Genomic DNA, 17,655 nt, shown 5'->3' with positions numbered 1-17,655 from the left:
ACAGGGTATGCGAGATGCCAGATGGCGGTACTTCGAGCGTTCACTAGACAGACGCATGGACGCAAGAGAGTAAATCCTGCAAAATCAGTAATTTTCTCTTTTTTTGCGCTTCCATCTTACAATGAAGGAAAAAATATTTTAAAGGTCACTTTAAAACAGCCATCACGATGTGCAGCATGTCAACAGGTGAACGTGTGATATTGTTATGAGTAACTTGTTTATTAATCTATTTACAGCGCACAGAACTCGACAAGCAAGATGGCGCCTGTCCAGCATCAAACGGAAACTCACTTCGTCCGCCTCTTTCATGTAGCCGTGTTTAGCGGCTGTTACGTATCATAACCCCCGGCGGTAGAAGCACCGTCCCGGTGCTAAATCTACGCAGATGATGCCGAAGGGGGTAATAGGGCAGTAGCCGAGCCACGTGAACGGTGTCACTCGGAGCTGACGATGACTTTGTTGCATAGGTTGGAACAATCTCGTACGTGACGTCTATGACTTGGGGAACGATAAGGAATGGTCCAGTGTGGGGCGACAACAGTTTTTAAGACAGTCCCACACGCCAAGTAGGTGACCAAAGGAGCGCGAGAGAACCTGGGAAAAAGTGCACGTCTTGATGTTGAGAATCGTAGAGCTGTTGTTGGTGCGCCTGTGAAGCCTGTAGATGGTAACGGGTGACTTGGCGCGCGTGATCGGCGCGGGCCATGACTTCTCCTGCATATTCAGTGGCCGCAGGTAGTAAAGTGTCTAAGGATAGAGTTGCGTCCCGGCCATATATGAGATAGAAGGGCGATTAGCCGGCAGTGTTGTGACGAGATGAATTGTAGGTGAACGTCACCTATGGCAAATGAATGTCCCAATCCTGGTGGTCTGGCGCAACGTATTTGGCAAGCATATCGGTTAGGGTCCTGTTAAGGTGCTCTGTGAATCCATTTAACTGGGGATGGTACGAAGTAGCAAATTTGTGCTTGGTATGGCAAGACCTCAGGATTTCATGAACGACAGCTGATAAGAACGTGCGGCCATGGTCGGTGAGAAGTTTGGTGGGTGCACCATGCACTAATATTATGTCGTACAGCAGAAAGTCCGCAACGTTGGTAGCGCAACTGGTCGGGAGTGCTCGTGTTATTGCGTACCGCGTCGCGTAGTCTGTGGCCACAGCAACTCATTTATTCGCGGCTGTGCAGGGTGGAAATGGGCCCAACAGGTCGAGACCAACTCGAAAGAAGGGTTCATTGGGAACGTCGATCGGCTGAAGGTAGCCGGTTGGGAGGGCAGACGGCGTTTTGCAACGCTGACAGTGCTCGCAAGCGGCGACATAGCGTCGAACAGAGCGGATAAGTCCAGGCCGAAAAAAACGACGTCGTACTCGATCGTATGTGCGAGAAACGTCCAAATGGCCCGTCATGGGAGCGTCGAAAAGTTGATGCAGGACAGTGCAACGCAGGTGCGCTGGGATGAGAGGAAGTAAGTCTGATCGGAAGGAATCAAGGTTACGGCGATATAAGAACCCATCTTTCATCAAAAACATTCGTAAGGACGGGTCGCGACGCGTTTACTCCAGGTTGTCAATGATGGCTCGTAAAGAAGCATCCCGACGTTGCTCTTCGCCAATGTTCAACAGCTGCGACACGGAAAAAATGTCCGTGAAAAACGTCAGTATCGGTTGCTTCGTCAACAGGGTAGCGGGATAAGCAATCCGCATCCTTATGCAATTGCCCTGTTTTGTATATTACAGAGAACATGTACTCTTAAAGGCGTAGAGCCCAACGAGCGAGACGTCCCGTGGAGTCCTTAAGGGAGGCTAGCCAGCAGAGCGCGTGATGATTCGTGACAACTCGGAATGAGTGCCCTGACAGGTATGGACGAAACTTGGCGACTGCCCATACAAGGGCGAGGTACTCGTGCTCCGTGATGGAATAGTTGCGCTCGGCTGGAGAGAGCAGTCGACTTGCGTAGGCTATAACAAGTCGTGTCCCCGTAGTTGCTGCAATAGGACAGCCCCTGTGCCGTGTCCACTGGCGTCCGTGTCAACCTCAGTTGGGGCTAATGGATCAAAGTGAGCCGAGATTAGTGGCGTTTTTAATAGTGTCGTAAGTTGCGAAATTTATGACCCTTGAATATGGCCCCAGATAAACAAGGCGTATTTCTTCAAGAGGTCTGTGAGGGGGCGTGCAATGGTCCCAAAGTCCTTAACATAATAACTGGAATATGAGCGAAACCCCACAAAACTGCGGACATCTTTTGTGGTCTTCGGAACGGGAAACTTCATGACTGCGCGAATTTTCTCTGGGTCTGGACGCACGCCTTGGGCATCGACAATGTGATCGAGCACGAAAATTTGATGACGAGCAAAGTGGCACTTGGAGGCGTTAACTGGAGTCCGGCTCCACGAAAAACGTCCCGAATAGCTGACAAACAATCGATATGCGAGTTGAATGTGGGCGAAAAGATAATAACATCGACAAGGTAACACAAGCAGGTGGACCGTTTCAACCCTTGGAGCAATGAGTCCATCATTTTTTCAAATGTGACTGGTGCTATGCACAGACCAAAGGGCATAATCTTTAACTAATAAAGGCCTACAGGAATGATGAATGTGGTCTTCTCGCGGTCCATCTTGTTAACAGCTATCTGCCAGTACCCCGAACGAAGGTCAATAGTTGAAGAATAAGTAGCACCGTACAGGCAGTCGAGGGCGTCGTCGATGCGATGTAAAGGATAAACGTCTCTTTTGTAATTTTGTTGAGGTGACGGTAATCGACACAAAAGCGCCAAGTTCAACTCTTCTTTTTAACAAGGATGACAGGAGAAACCCAGGGGCTGCATGAAGGCTCACAAATGTTTTTCGCAAGCATTTTGCCGACTTCGTGTTGTAATATTGCATGCTCCGACGCAGAGACACGGTAGGGGCGTCAGTGAATGGAAGTTGTATGGTCAGTATTTCTGCGATGGGTGACAATGGTCGTTTAGCTTAAAGAGTTGCTGGCAAAATCGTAAATGCTACGATAGCCCTCAAGAACGTGGCAAAGCGCTACAGCTTGCTCAGACGTGAGGTCCGATGACACCATTCGCTCGATGTCGGCGACCCAAAAACGTGATGGAGTGGAACCACTGACTCAGCTGCAGCAATTGTCAACTCTGAAGGGCTTGACATGGTCATCTTGGAGAGCGGTAGTTTTGGCCAGGGATATAGCCTGTGGTAGAACTTGGGTGGTGAGTGAAAAGTTGACCAGTAGAAGGAACGCGCGGTTTCTCGTAGTCGTCAAAATCATATGCAGCACAGCAACGCAATGCGTATGCATCACGGCAGAAATCGGGGCCACCATTAAATCACCATCAGGTACTGGCGGTGTGGAGGAAAGTCGACATGTGTGACAGAGTTGCGCGGGTGGCGTGTGAAATCGATGAAGCAGAGACTGGGTTTTGTGGCTGGTCGGGTCGGAAAAGAGGAGTAAATCGACATGGAGAGAGCCAGCTGAACAGTCTATGAGGGCAGAGTGCATGGCTAGAAAATCCATACCGAGAATGAGTTCATGAGGGCTATGTTCGATAACGGCGAAACGAACGACAGTGGTTCCCTCCCCAATAGACTCTCGCGCAGAGAACATGCCAAGAATGGCGGCAGTTCTTCCATCGGCGACTCGTACAGCTCGGTTGAAGGCGTGTGTGACAACTTTTTCAAGTCGGCGGCGAAGCTTAGCACTCATAATGGACATATGCGCGCCAGTATTTATTAAAGCGCTGACACGAACATTGTCGACAGTAACGTCCGAAATGTTCCGGTTCGTCGTTAACGTTAAACGAGGATTTCTTACGAAGGTCGTCAACGCAGCTCCACCTACAGAAGCTGCACGGCCTAGTTTTCCGGTCGGAGGTGCTGCGAATAGGTCGGGGAGGCAGCACGGCGTTGTGGGGGCGACCGGGACTGACGACGAGCAGCGGACGGTGACCGGTCGTAGCGAGGCCTGCTCAGAGGTTCTGCAGGAGCGAAAATTGTGGTCGGCGTTGATGGAGAAAGTGATGGAGACGACTGGCGAACAGAAGTGGCGTGATACTGAGGTGCATAATGGGACGGCGGAGCCAAGCGGCCGCGGCAGTGATTAGCGATATGATGAATGCGTCGACAGTCAAAACATATGAGCCTGTCATCAAGAGTACGCCATTCGGACGGATTGCGTTGTATGCGAGGATCAGAAGGGGGACGATAAAAAGCCTCAGCAGAATGTACGGCAGGAACAGAATGTAGGCCGACATTCGATAGCTCTTGACGAACGATCGCTTGTATCAAAGAGATCGTGGTCGGGGAAGGCACAGGCGTCGGTAATGGCGTGGCTACCAGTTGTGCTGGCTCGACCTCTCGACGAATGATGCGTGTAAATTTGTCACATCGAGGGGGCTGGTGGAAGGCTTTGTCACACAAAGAAGTTGCCGCTGCGTTCGGAAGGCTCACGATGACTTGGGCTACGCGGCGGCATTTAGCTTGTTCGAGACGTCGGCACTTTTCAAGGATGGTGTCGATGCTCGAGACATTGTTAAAAACCAGCAGGTTGATAGCATCATCAGCAATGCCTTTCAAGACATGGTTGACCTTTTCGTCGTCCGACATGCACTGTTCGGCCTTGGAACAAAGGGCCAAGACGTCAAGAATGTAGGACACGTAGGATTTTGTAGAATACTGGGCCCGTGTGGCAAGAGTCTTCTTCGCAGCGAGCTTACGACCAGATAAATCGCGAAACAGGTCGCGTATCTTTTCTTTGAAGAGATCCCAGCTCGTTATGTCGGCTTCCTGGCTTTCAAATCATGTTTGGGGGAGTGGTGTCCAGGTAGAAAAAGCATGATGGGGAGCATGAGCGTAGGATCCCAGTGGTTAGTAGCACTGACGCACTCGTACCGGTTCAGCCAAGTGTCAAGATCGATCGCACCGTCACCGGAGAAAGTGCCGGGATTCCGGAGGTGCGGGAGTGTGATGTAGGTGGTGGCTTGGACTGATGAGGGCGGCGTAGAGGAAGTAACAGGGTGATTACACGACAGACCGACACGGGTTCACAAGTTGATATTTTAGATTTCATTGAGTATTTTATATTTCGTGCACCCTCACCAGGTAGCCCGAAAGTGAACTATGTTTTATGATTAACGGCATAACTTACGAGAAAAAAATATCAAACTTCACCAACACGGAGGCACCAATTTCGTCACCGGTTATTTTTCGAAAATTGCAGATGCTATAAAAACACAAATATTTTTGTTTTAAGGAAGATATATTTTGCCTGAAATGAATGCTAATGAAGAATATATTCATATGGTTTCAACTTTGTAGACCTTAAGAAAATAGCTTTTGAAAATGTCTAGTTTTGCGTCACTTTAAAGTAAGTTACGTATTCGTCATTTTTTTTTCCGAAAGTAATGCAAGCATAGTTTTCAAACTTGACACGTTTTAAGGATATAGTGTGTTCATTAGGTAAATAAATTATTGCTGCCGTAGGGCAAATGTAAATTTTTATATATTGCCACACAATTCTCATATCGGCAAAAGTGTACTCCACTCAATTTTGAATAATAAAAAAACCCCATCTTCAATTTTTCTTAAATTCTCGTAAATAGACATCCGAAGGCCGTCGTAGAGTAATAAAGAAAAACATGTTGCATTATATTGTTTTTAGCGACAATACTCGTGGTACAAATCAGAGCTTTTCGAGAATGCGCTGATAAGTTGAGAAATCTAGAACTCGGAATGGAAGAGCGGCAATAAGCTTCGAACGCGAGTAAACGTGTCCGCATTTGGTGAAGAAAGACTGTTTTAGCACTGTGACAAATACGTACCCATGAAGGCGCATTTATGCTCCTAATAACACAGCTCTAACGGAGGAAATCTGCGACACTGTAACTCAGTTGCAAAACATCTGTCTATATTTGCAGATAAACTCAAACATGAAAATGTTCCAACGCAAGTGTTGGGTCTCGCTAGAAAAAGCATATGCGCTTGAAGTGCCCTCACTGTTATTTTGGAGGTGACTGCGTGAAACAAGAGACGCGCTAAAAATGGCTGCATTTTTTGCAGATCACATTTAGCAGTACGTGACGCTAACAAAACACAACCACGATCAGTGAACTCAGATGTGCTTAGCCAAACATGCCAAGAACGTATTCCTGGGCCACGTGGCAACAATTTTCACAAGCTCTTCTTACACTGACGGAATCTTTCTAGCTCGTTTGCATTTGCACACAGCAGATTGACATTCTTGAGCTTCGCGCTCATTTGCGCCACCATTTGGGATACTGACATAATAACAGCTGAGCTTGCCGCTCTGAGGTTGTAGAGCGTAGCCTGATGCTTTAGTAGGCCCCCGCGCCGTCACAAGAGTTCTTGCCATGTCCTGTGGCCGAAAAAGTCCACTTTGTTGATGTATGATCTTTCTGACATAACTCGAACAACGGGTACTTGTTTTTTAAGTGACTGCATGTACCATCAGAAACATAAGTAACATGTGTGTCAGGCTTAAGTTGTTCCTTTATATAGTTGTGGATTATTTGTAGAGCAAAACAGGCATGTGCAGCATCATGGTATGTGTCATCACTGATGACAGCAAAACTTTGAATTGATAGCTTTCTTGTGACGACACATGTGAATAAAGACACCTGGCTTTTGTGCCAGTGATACGACTGTACCTCATTAGGTAAAACGGCTGTCCGATTTCCGGCGAAATCAAAGTGAAAAACGCAAGGTTCTTTTTCTTGGTCCTCTTTCACCTGGCGTGTTACTGATTCTTGATTGTATATTATGTATTCATGGGTAATCCACTTCACGAACCATAGAGTTAGCTTTCGCAGAAAAGCACTTGCCTGGGCTGTTTTTCTACTAAATCACTATTTTCCCATACTGTATAGGCTACCTCCATATATTCAGGGATTCCTAAACATGTGGCTCTCAGAGCATCCTCCTTAGCGCAATAGTCACAATGGCCTAAAAAAAACAATCACTTGTAGGGGAGCTGCAAAGACATAGTTCTTTCAAGAAGTTCACCGTGTAGGCACCATCGGTGACGTCTTGTAGGGCAGAAACACACTCGGTGGCATTAGCACAGTATATACAAAGGTACACTTCTTGGTGTGGTGCAAGACGACCCTACTTCAGCCTCAGTGAATAAAACTTTGAGAGCCCAATGGACGTGTTCGGATTAGCTTCTCTAAAGAGACGGTAAGCCTCTCGCACCGAACGGGTCATAAACATTTTCGAAACAAGCTCCTTTTTTCCGTCAATGATAACAGATACTACATCTTTTTTGTTGAGACTCTGCCAAGAGCAGCTGTACTCATCTTTGCAGTAGTAAGCCATGGCTGCCTGGACGTCCATTGGGTGCAGCCGTGTCCCTTTTACCGCATTTGGTGCTAACCATATCCCGTGTTTTGCGCGCCAGTGTCGGGATCTGTATATCAAGTAAGCGGACAAGTTTGGTATAAGCACTTGGAGTGTTCGGCGCTCTATATCGCTCGGCAACAGTGTAAACAAACGCATGCGCTCTTGATACATTGAACACGCTTCATAGACTTCCTTGAAGTTCTTGAACCACTGGACACACACACTGCATTTTAGATCTGATGGTTCAAAGTGGCGGTCACACACGTTACGGTGGCATTTCACGGTTACTGTAGAATTGCTGCTAAGTTGTCTTGGCTCTGCATGAACTTTGCTATTTTGCGCATGCAGCTTCTCCAGTCGCATATGTGACAATACTTCAGGTGTGCTTACGATCCGTTCTTAACCGCTCTGAACAAAATACTCTATCCCGGCTGAAGCGGTCAGCGATCGCCGCACTTCTTGAGGCTCAAGTTACTGGCAATGCAACTATGCGTGAAACCAGCAGCACGAAAGTGATCTATCTGTCGTCTGTTCCTATGTCTCTCACTGTAATGAAAGCAGACCTAAAACAGCGTGTGCAAGTATCCACAGTGCGAATGCAAAACTGAAGTATAGTACGTTAAAATGAATTTCACAATGTTTTTGTCTATAAAATTACGGGAGGCGTAATCTTTGTCCGTAATTTGAACTATATGATCTAAAGAATTGCCTCCAAGATGCGGCGCACAGCAATTTATCTGTACAGCAGACGACGGATGACAACTTGCCCTAAAGCGTGTTCTTCAGTCTAATGCCGCAGTCTCCGTGCCCTAAATGATGAAAATTTGTTATGAATTGATTATGAACTCATTCATCATTCAATTTTCTTATCCAAAGTGTTGCAAACACATGGCCGTCACAAGAGCTCCATCTGTGCGTCAGTAATGGAGAGGCACCACATATTAGAAGTCTCAGTGCTCTACGTATAAAAGGGAATTCAGATACTGTTGAATATCGTGTTCAAAATAGTTTCTCCTATCTGCTAAAACAGCCTTTCTTCACTAAATGCGGTCACCTTTACACGCGTTTGAAGCTTATTGCTGCTTTTCCGTTCCAATTTCTAGATTTCCCAACTTATCAGCGCATTCTCGAAAAGCTCTGATTTGTGCCACAAATATTGTCACTAAAAACGAAATAATGCATCACATTTTTCTATATTACTGTATGATGGCCTTCGGCTGTCTATTTACGAGATTTAAGGAGGAAAAATTCAAGATGAGGTTTCTTTATTATTCAACTTTCAGTGGAGTACACTTTTGCCAATATAAGAATTTTAAAGCAATATATAAAATGTACACTTGGCCTACGGCAGCAATTATTTATGTATTTAATGAACAAACTATATTCTTAAAACGCGTCAAGTTTAAAAACAATGCTTGCATTAATTTCGGAGAAAAAAAATGGGGAATACGTAACTGAGTTTAAACTGTCGCAAACTTAGACATTTGCAAAAGCTATTTTTTTGAGGTCTACAAACTTAAAATCGTATGAATTCATTCCTTATTAGACATGCATTTCAGGTAAAAAATATCTACCTTGAAACAAAAATATTTGTCTTTTTATAGCATCTGCAATTTTCGAAAGTGACAAGTGACGAAACTGGTGCCTCCGTGCTGGTGAAGTTCGATGTTTTTTTTTCTCGTAAGTTAGGCCATTAATCATAAAACGAAGTTGGCTTTCGGGCTACCTGGTGAGAGGTGCACGAAATATAAAATACTCAATGAAATCTAAAATAATAACGTTTGGACCCGTGTCAATCTTTCGTGGAATCACCCAACAGCAGTCGAAGCAGTCGAAAGGTCGCCGATGGTGCGACCACTACGCGTCTTCATCGAGGTACTGGGGTCGTCCGCCTTTACCAATAATGTTACGAGTAACTTCTTCAATGAACTATTTACAGCGCACAGAACTCGACGAGCAAGATGGCGCCATTCCAGCATCAAATGAAAACGCACTTCGTCCTCGTCTTTCATGCAGCCGTGTTTAGCGGCTGTTACGCATCAATATTGTTGACACAAAGGTCGGTAGTCCTGTAAAAGTGATCTTTCAAACAGGTAGGTCATATATTAAAGAATAAATAAATCCTGAAAATAATGCCTGCAATCACCATAAATTCGCCCGCTGTTAAATCTTCTTTGCGCTACCTCACATTTCGCGCTATTCTTTATGAATACGTAATACCTCAAGCTAGATTCAAAATACAAAGGCAGACCAACAGAACCTACACAAGTGATATCAAGAAGAGAAATGCACCATATGCTGCTGCGATTGGAACCCGGCCTTTTAAATGTGAAGAGGGCGTTTTATTCCTGCGCCACTTTGGTGGAGTCACACGAAACTCTCAAAATGAAGGCACATTGTGGAATACTGACCACAGCGCTAGGAGCGGATCTACCCTGCTTCGGTTTCACTTTTTGTGCTCTGGAACTGCGATTATTCTGAGCGCACTCCTGTTTAGCACATTCTAGTAATTACACCCCGCCGCAGTGGTCTAGTGGCTATGGTACTGCGCTGCAGACCCGCAGGTTGCGTGTTGAAATCCTGGCTGCGGTGGCTGCATATCCCATAGAGGCGTACATGTTGTAGGCCCGTGTCCTTAGATTTGGGTGCACGTTAAAGAACCCCAGGTGGTCAAAATTTCTGGAGCCCTCCATTATGGCGTCTCTCATAATCATATAAAGGTTTCGGGATGTTAAAACCCACATATCAACCAATCAATCACTTCAGTAATTGCCAAGACGAGATAGGTACCCACTAGATCTGCTGATTGAGTTCAGATTAGCGACTAGTGCAACCTAAGCAAGTTACAGCGAAATGCGCATGTGGCTATGCAAAACTAACTGCATTTCGCCACGAGTATTGATAACGGTCACTGTGGCTCCTCGGTCCAATCCGTTGTTCTGTACGTCGCACCCAGGCGCACGTGACGTTGGCAGTGCCATTCTCCATCCCCTTGCCATCATGCGGCCAAGCCTGCGCGCCATACTTTTACCTTAGAACTTCCTCATAGGAGGCCACGTGTCGTAACTAAAGCCCGAACAGTATTCAACTTTCTAAGAGCGCTGACAGAGTATCCACTCGATAATCCACGTTCGCCGAGGGAGCATGAGCGAGAACACAAGGAGAAAGTCAGGGAGGTTAACCAGGGCTGAGCCCCGGTAGGCTACCCTGCACTGAGAATAACTATAGTGCTAATTCAATTATTCACATAAGATGCGACCTGATCAAGATGAATCCTCGAATGTGCAAATTAGGCCACTTGCTTTTTAGAGGATCAACGTACATCGTGCTGCGATTGCTAAGCAATTTTCAATAGAACCCAATCAATATCTAGCCGATATTCGTAAATCGCTAAGTGATCACAAAGTGCATGGGCGTGAGAGTGAACATGTGCCTTATCAGGTCACGGAATCGAATCTCGGCTGTGGCGGCTGAATTTTCTATGGAGGCGAAAATGCTGTGGGCCTATGTGCTCATATTTGGGTGCATATTGAAGAAGCTCAGGTGGTCGAAATTTCCGGAGCCCTCTACTGCAATGCATCCCATATTCATATGGTGGTTTGGAGATACTAAACCACATGTACTTACCATACCAACCAACGTGTATCTAGAAAAGCCCGGGTCAGCCAGTACCAACCAGCTTTGCTTTGCCCCAGCCTTGCGCGAGTCAGTGAAAGCTGAGCAAATTTTTTACCGTGTTGAAAGGCTGCGCTAATGACAGATGTTCAGTGAGTTGGCATGCATTCAACGACCTCGAAGTCAAACAGTAGCATTTGAAAACGTTGAGTTCCATGTTACTTAACTTAGAGCGCAGATCAACTTGTCATTTCTGTGTTTTTCGAGCTTCTTTATCTACTTAGCCTTCTCTGGCTGCACAAAAAGTGGTTAAACTTCTTATAATAATTGTTAGTGGTGTTGCGTCCAAAAACGTGGTATGAATGTGAGAAATTCTGTAGTGGAGGGTGCGGAAGTTCAACTACGTGGATTTATGGGCTTTTAAATATGAGCACACGAGCTTCTGGCAGATTGAGTCCATCGAAATTTGGCTGCGAACTCGGTGCCGCGAACTACGACTGCGTGACCTGAGAAATGGCTCCAAGTAAAAAGTACGGCTGCTGTGGCCGCATTTTTGTCAGTGTTGCAATGCTCGAGGCTTGCGCGCTTTATAAGATGCCTGTTAAAGAACCCCACATGGTCTAAACTTTTGGAGACCTGCACTACGGCATCTCTTATAATATTATGATCATTTTGGCAAGTTTATTAGTTAACGCTTCACTATTCATATTAACGTGATTCTTTTGCCAAAATCCAGACTGCCTAAGCAATTTGACGAACAAATCCAAACCGTTGGCGTGTTTTAGTGGTAGAATACTGTGCTGGCCTGCAGCAGACCCGGGTTTGAGCCCCACTGCTTCCTTGATGCTAGGTGTTTTATACCGCAAAAGCTGTTATAGGACAAGAACTCGGGTCACGCGCGGCACCGTAGTTGTCCGCCGCCACCGACGTTGTCCGTAACCACAATCGCAAAATAAAAGAAACCTAGCACCAAGTACACAGTCAGGCTTTAACCTGGGTCCACTGCATGTCAGCCCAGTATTCTACCACAAAGATAAGCCGGGGCTTGGGGTTTGTTGACAAACTTGCCTTGTTAGGCTTGATGCCGGGAAAAAAATCGCGTTAATATAAAAGATAAAGTGTTTTAGAACAGCAAAAGTACAAGGCGTCAGACAGTGCTAATAGCGTAACGAGTGGGCCCTCCAACGCTCCAACCCAGTACAAAAGTTTGTTTTTGATCAACTAATTACTGTGGTACCTGCACACTTCAGGCATGATTCTTCATCGTCATGAGCCACCGCATGAGCGATTGGCACTAAATTTCTTGCAAGTGTTTAGCAGATACAACACTTCTTGGACGAGTTAGGAGAAATAGCATCGCAAATGCTAGTCTACTACCCAGAAAGTACTAATATAATGCAGTGACGAGCATTGAACAAGTGCGCTTGCAGTAGTTACCCAATGAGTGTCTAAATAAAGGCTCTTGAAGGCAGCTCTTATAGCTTTCGCTCTGATTTTGCTGCGCCTTCCCGCAGATCTGACGTTTTCATATTTCGCGATAGTGGTTACGGACACCAGCTGCGGTGGCGCACAACTACGCCGCCGCACGTGAGCCAAGTTTTAATCTCATAACAACTCTCGCTGTGAAATAACGGCATTCTAACGCTTGCTGTCACATGACTTATTTAGCCAGCTTGAACCATTACTAAAAATTTTTGGGTATTACATGCCGAGACCACGATGTGAATATGAGGCCTGCTGTAAAGAACTCCGTAAATTTTGACCACCTGGTGTTCTTTAAGATGCACTTATATCGCACAATATACGGTCTTCTACATCTTCTCCTCCATCGCAATGCGACCGCTGCCACCGGTGCCAAACTTATATTATTCAGGTAACCATCCGCCAATCTCCATAGGTGCTGTAATCCTAACGGCAGTATATCTAGAGTCTCTCCGTAGTCTCGATAATCCTCCATTGAAAAAAAATGGAATAAAATTTTAATTAGGAATAATATAATATATATACGTGGTCTCTCCAATTTTAATTACCACATTTTTACAGGAGATTTTTAGAGCATTAGATTGTGAACAGCATGCGCTAATAGCTATTGAAGAGTGGCTTAGTAAACTGCGATTCGCTGATGACATTTGCCAAGTTGAGTAACTCGAAGATTTCCAATCATAATTACTGAATTAGAGAGCAAAAGCAAAATCGTGGGTTTAAAAATAAATATACATAAAAGTATAGTAATGTTGAGCAGCCTTTGAAGAAAACAATGGTTTGCGATACCCACGGAGACACTATAATTACTTAATGAGGAAGGGTTATTATCACAGACGCGAACCATTCGAATGAAGTAATAAGACAGATATGAATGTTGTGGTGTAGATAATTATAGCGTGTTTACAGGCATTTTTCAAGAAAAAATGTTATTTCAGGGCCATTTTACTTGCACTTACTTATACAGAAAGACACATGAAGGTTTACGGTCAGGTTAAGAGCGTTTAACTTAAGTGCGACGCCATGTGCAATGAAACTATTTTTGATGGGTGTAACTTTATTATGGGCAAGGAGAAAGCAGATTTGGCGAGAGAACATATTAGCGTTAGGAATATCTTAGTCAAATTAAATAACGTAGTCAGAAGGCGAGATAACTGGTGGCCAGCGCGAAGGCCAGCGCGAGAACGGGGGGCAGAAATTAAACGGGCAGATGAGATTCGAAAGTCTTCGGGGTTAACGTCGGCGCAGTATGCACATGACTGGGCTGATTGGAGAAACATCGGAGTGGCATGTAACTTACAATTATATTCCTGCTGCTCGTGATGGGGTTGATGGCGACCACCCAATCATGGAGCTATAATGCGCATGTTTGATATTATGATTATCAGGAGGCTGCCAACATTTTAAATAACCTTATCGTTACTGCGACAAAAAGTGTACCAAGAAGCCTTTTGGGGAGTTTATATGCGCTTAGGTTTTACTCATTCATTAATTTATATCACATGTCCTCGTGTGCCATGGAATTCAGGAGGAAAGTGGAGTAGATGAGTGCAACAATAAAAAGAATACTATTGTTTCGGCCAACACCTACATTATTATTTAATGGCTGACTTCTGAATATTGTACAGTTTCAGCTCGTGAGCTGGTCAATTGTGAAGAGGCATAAGTTTCTAGTAACACAGAAATTCACTAGTTTTTCTCCCAACTTGTTGATTTAACGCCACCATTTCGATTCGGAAAGTTTAGCCGTGGATTTCACAAGGTGGATCTACCTGGAACAAATTCCTGTGATGCCACAGGTCTCGATTCTTTGATTGATTGACTGACTTGATTTGTGAGGTTAAACAGCCCAAAACTACTTTATGAATATCAGAGACGCCGTAGTGGAGGGCTCCAAGAATGTCAACCACCTGGGGTTTTTTAACGTTCACCCAAATATGAGCACACAGGCCTGTAGCAGTTTCGCCTCCATCGAAAGTGTCGCCACCGCTGCCGGGATTCAATCCCGCGACCTGCGGTTCAGCAGCCGAGTACCTTAGCCACTATAGACCACCGCGTAGGGGCCCACCATTGTCGAGAAATTATTTTCGAATACCTTAGAGAAACGCCTTCAAATTCAAACTTTTCCCTTAACAGAACGTCCTTTCATGTATTAAGCGCAAGTTAAGTGATTAGATGATTCAACACGGCTTCATACAAACCTGTACCAGCCGATCGTCCTCACCTGTCAAAATTGTGAAAAACGAAAGAAAGACACAGCGCAACAGCCAATTTTCGCGTGGTCTATGGCTTGCTCAACAAGGTAACACGTTGGGACAGCTATCTCTAGCCTCGTATAGACGTCGCCACGACCATCACCATCAACGATCTAGTTTTCGTCTGTTCGTTAAACCTGCAGTCCGGCTACTCGCAATTCCAATTGCTCAACTTGACCACTACTGGACAGCCTTCGCTAAACCCAATAACTAATAGGAATTCATTGACACGTCATTGAGGCAGTGCAACGCTCTTCTAACATTTAGACGCATGATCGATATATACTTCGCGGCTTCAAGTGGCAGATTAGATTTGTGGGGTTTAACGTCCCAAAACCACCATATGATTATGAGAGACGCCGTAGTGGAGGGCTCCGGAAATTTTGACCACCTGGGGTTCTTTAACGTGCACCCAAATCTGAGTACACGGGCCTACAACATTTCCACCTCCATCGGAAATGCAGCCGCCGCAGCCGAGATTTGAACCCGCGACCTGCGGGTCAGCAGCCGAGTACCTTAGCCACTAGACCACCGCGGCGGGGCGGCTTCAAGTGGCAGACAAACCTACGCTACCTAGATGGTACTATAATCTTTTCAGACAAATTTGAGATAAATATATACACGAAAGGTCAATGTTAGAGTCACTAGCTTCAGCTCGAATAGCCTTGGTGCAAGAAAGCGGTTTATTCTGGTTCCTGTGTTCGTCCGAGATGGCGCACTTCCAGATCCCTAGACACTTCGTGCTATTGCTTCATTTCCGGAACTAACAATGAAATGCGTTCGCAGCTACCTGTGCTTTTCGTTTTATTTTTATGTTTCATTCGCAGCTTCCCCACAATGAAAGTGCCTCTGACAGATTCAGGTTTGCTAAATAATGTTTTATTAGTATGGAGCTAATATAATGGGCATTGTAAATACGATTATAGTGAGTGATTTCAAGTTTATTATGTCTATATACATGTAGTGCTATTCAGCATATTGTAATAAATTTGTCTAAAGATAGCATTGTGTGACTAATTTGGTCATAAAGTGTTGTAACTCAATTATTGAGGTGTATTGCGGAGCCACATAACTAATCAACCAGGCGTGCTCATTTGAGTAGTAAACAGACAGTGAAACTATGAACAGGGCAGACGTAGACAGTGCAGCGTGCTTGAATACGCAAGCCGACCATAATTAAAGGCATCGCCACATCGAATGCCTAGGGCCGTGATGTCAGCAGTCCAGCGGAAAGTAATCTCACTTGATATTGTACTGATAACTTTATTGGGTACCTAGTGCTGACAAAAGACGCTCTAAATTGAGTCTAGATAGCACGTACCACTAAAAATATTCTTAGTAAAAGTTTGACACAATTCTTGCATGAGGTCACTTTACCACTCAGCTTAACGACAAATGAAAGAAGGTACCTCGTGTAGAAAACACCACCCAACTTCATCCACCACCCTGGACGTGGCAGAGAGTTTTAGCGTGGCTATGGCACACAGCATTGCCGGAGAAATGGGTTCGACATTTTTGTGCTCAAAGTGCTTTCAGGAGGGGGTGTAGCAAGAGCTCGAAAGACTCTAGGTTTCACCGATTCGGGCCTTCCTTCATGTTTGTTAGGGTCTTCTGTACTCAAATAGAATGTGAGGCTTTTTTGTAAGAATATAAAGCCTAACCAATTACCTAATGGTAATGCAAAAGGGTTGTTTATTGTAACTAAAACAGAAATTAACCGATTAGGCTGTCTTGAAATTGAACGGATCTTTTTAACTGAAACAATTCAGGAATCTTTGAAATAGTATTACTCAAGGACATGTTTTTTAGGTAAATAAGGAAGCCAGCAAATAGTAAAAATATAATAAAGAGTAGGAGCGTTATTGCAGTTCTAGTACTGTGCTACCTGTGAGATGAGGACATGTGGCAATGCATGAAGGAATGGTTAACTACAGACGGTTACTTATAGCACATTGCGTCCTCTAATAACGTTATTGTACACGAAGTTCTAGTGTTATTTAGTAACTGTTTACCGGTTTTGAAAAGAGCAAACTTGGTGACTGCGGTGACAGTTTGCGGCCACACTTCCACGTCCTTCGTTGTGGTAGCCGCCACGCCGAGAATCAACAGGTGGTCCTGGAGGTTATGGCCCACCGGCAGGTCCGCCACTACGTGAACCTGCGCTTTTAGAGGATGTTTTTCTTAAACAGGATCCCAAAGATTATACATAATACTCTCAGTCCACCTTGTTGGCAAATCTTCATCTTAACGATACTTGCCCAAGAACTCTAGGTAAAAAACGTGCAACGCAAGAACGAATGCAAGTCATTCTATTCGTTTTTGGGTAACTCAAGGTGGTTGAAATTTCCGATGCCCTCCACAATGACGTCTCTCCTAACCAAATGGTAATTTTGGGACGTTCAACCCCACATATCAATAAATCAATTGTTTTGGGGTAGCTCGTCTTCGTATCCGTGTTCTTCCGCAAGTATTTTTGTGGAGAACTCTAGTAAAATGCATCTGTCTGCGCACTTGCTTGGCATTTAATAACGTGAATAAAATAAAGTGCCACTTTTGCCACAGCTGGGGGCTATTCGCTATTGTTGGTAAGATGAATATTATCGGCCATACTTCGCCGGCGTTTCCTAAATAATAGCCAGTCGGGGCAAAGCACAGAGAACAGTTACCCGCATGGATGTTAAGTTAACGGATGCTTCAAAATATCGAAGCTTTTGATGAAATCTGATGTGGTTTTCGGGTGCGTTTTGTGATGCAAAACGTAGGTTTTAAACAAAGTTTCAAATTCCAAACAATTCACTTGAAGGAAAAGCAACAGCCTTCTGAGAATGATAAAAAAATTATCGCGGCGTATAGTTTTGAGCTCTGCAGAGCGTAGGTTCAATGCGCAGCAAATTAATTACTGAAACCCATTTTTCAAGACTACTTAAACTTTTCTATGGAGTC

At 44.9% G+C, this 17,655-nt stretch overlaps 1 protein-coding gene across 1 annotated transcript in view; it reads right to left on the bottom strand.

The window, feature by feature from the left end:
• Positions 1 to 17,655, bottom strand: part of LOC142765264 (4-pyridoxate dehydrogenase-like) — a 97,510-nt gene that overhangs the window by 23,115 nt on the left and 56,740 nt on the right. The window contains exon 9 of the mRNA XM_075865985.1: positions 16,725 to 16,869. Coding sequence (XP_075722100.1) covers positions 16,725 to 16,869 — 145 coding nt within the window. The remainder of the gene's footprint in view (positions 1 to 16,724; positions 16,870 to 17,655) is intronic.

Source organism: Rhipicephalus microplus, chromosome 6, assembly GCF_043290135.1.
Source record: "Rhipicephalus microplus isolate Deutch F79 chromosome 6, USDA_Rmic, whole genome shotgun sequence".
In the NCBI taxonomy this organism is placed as follows: domain Eukaryota; kingdom Metazoa; phylum Arthropoda; class Arachnida; order Ixodida; family Ixodidae; genus Rhipicephalus; species Rhipicephalus microplus.
Note: the sequence above shows the minus strand (reverse complement) of the source record. Positions and strands in the feature narration are given on the sequence as shown.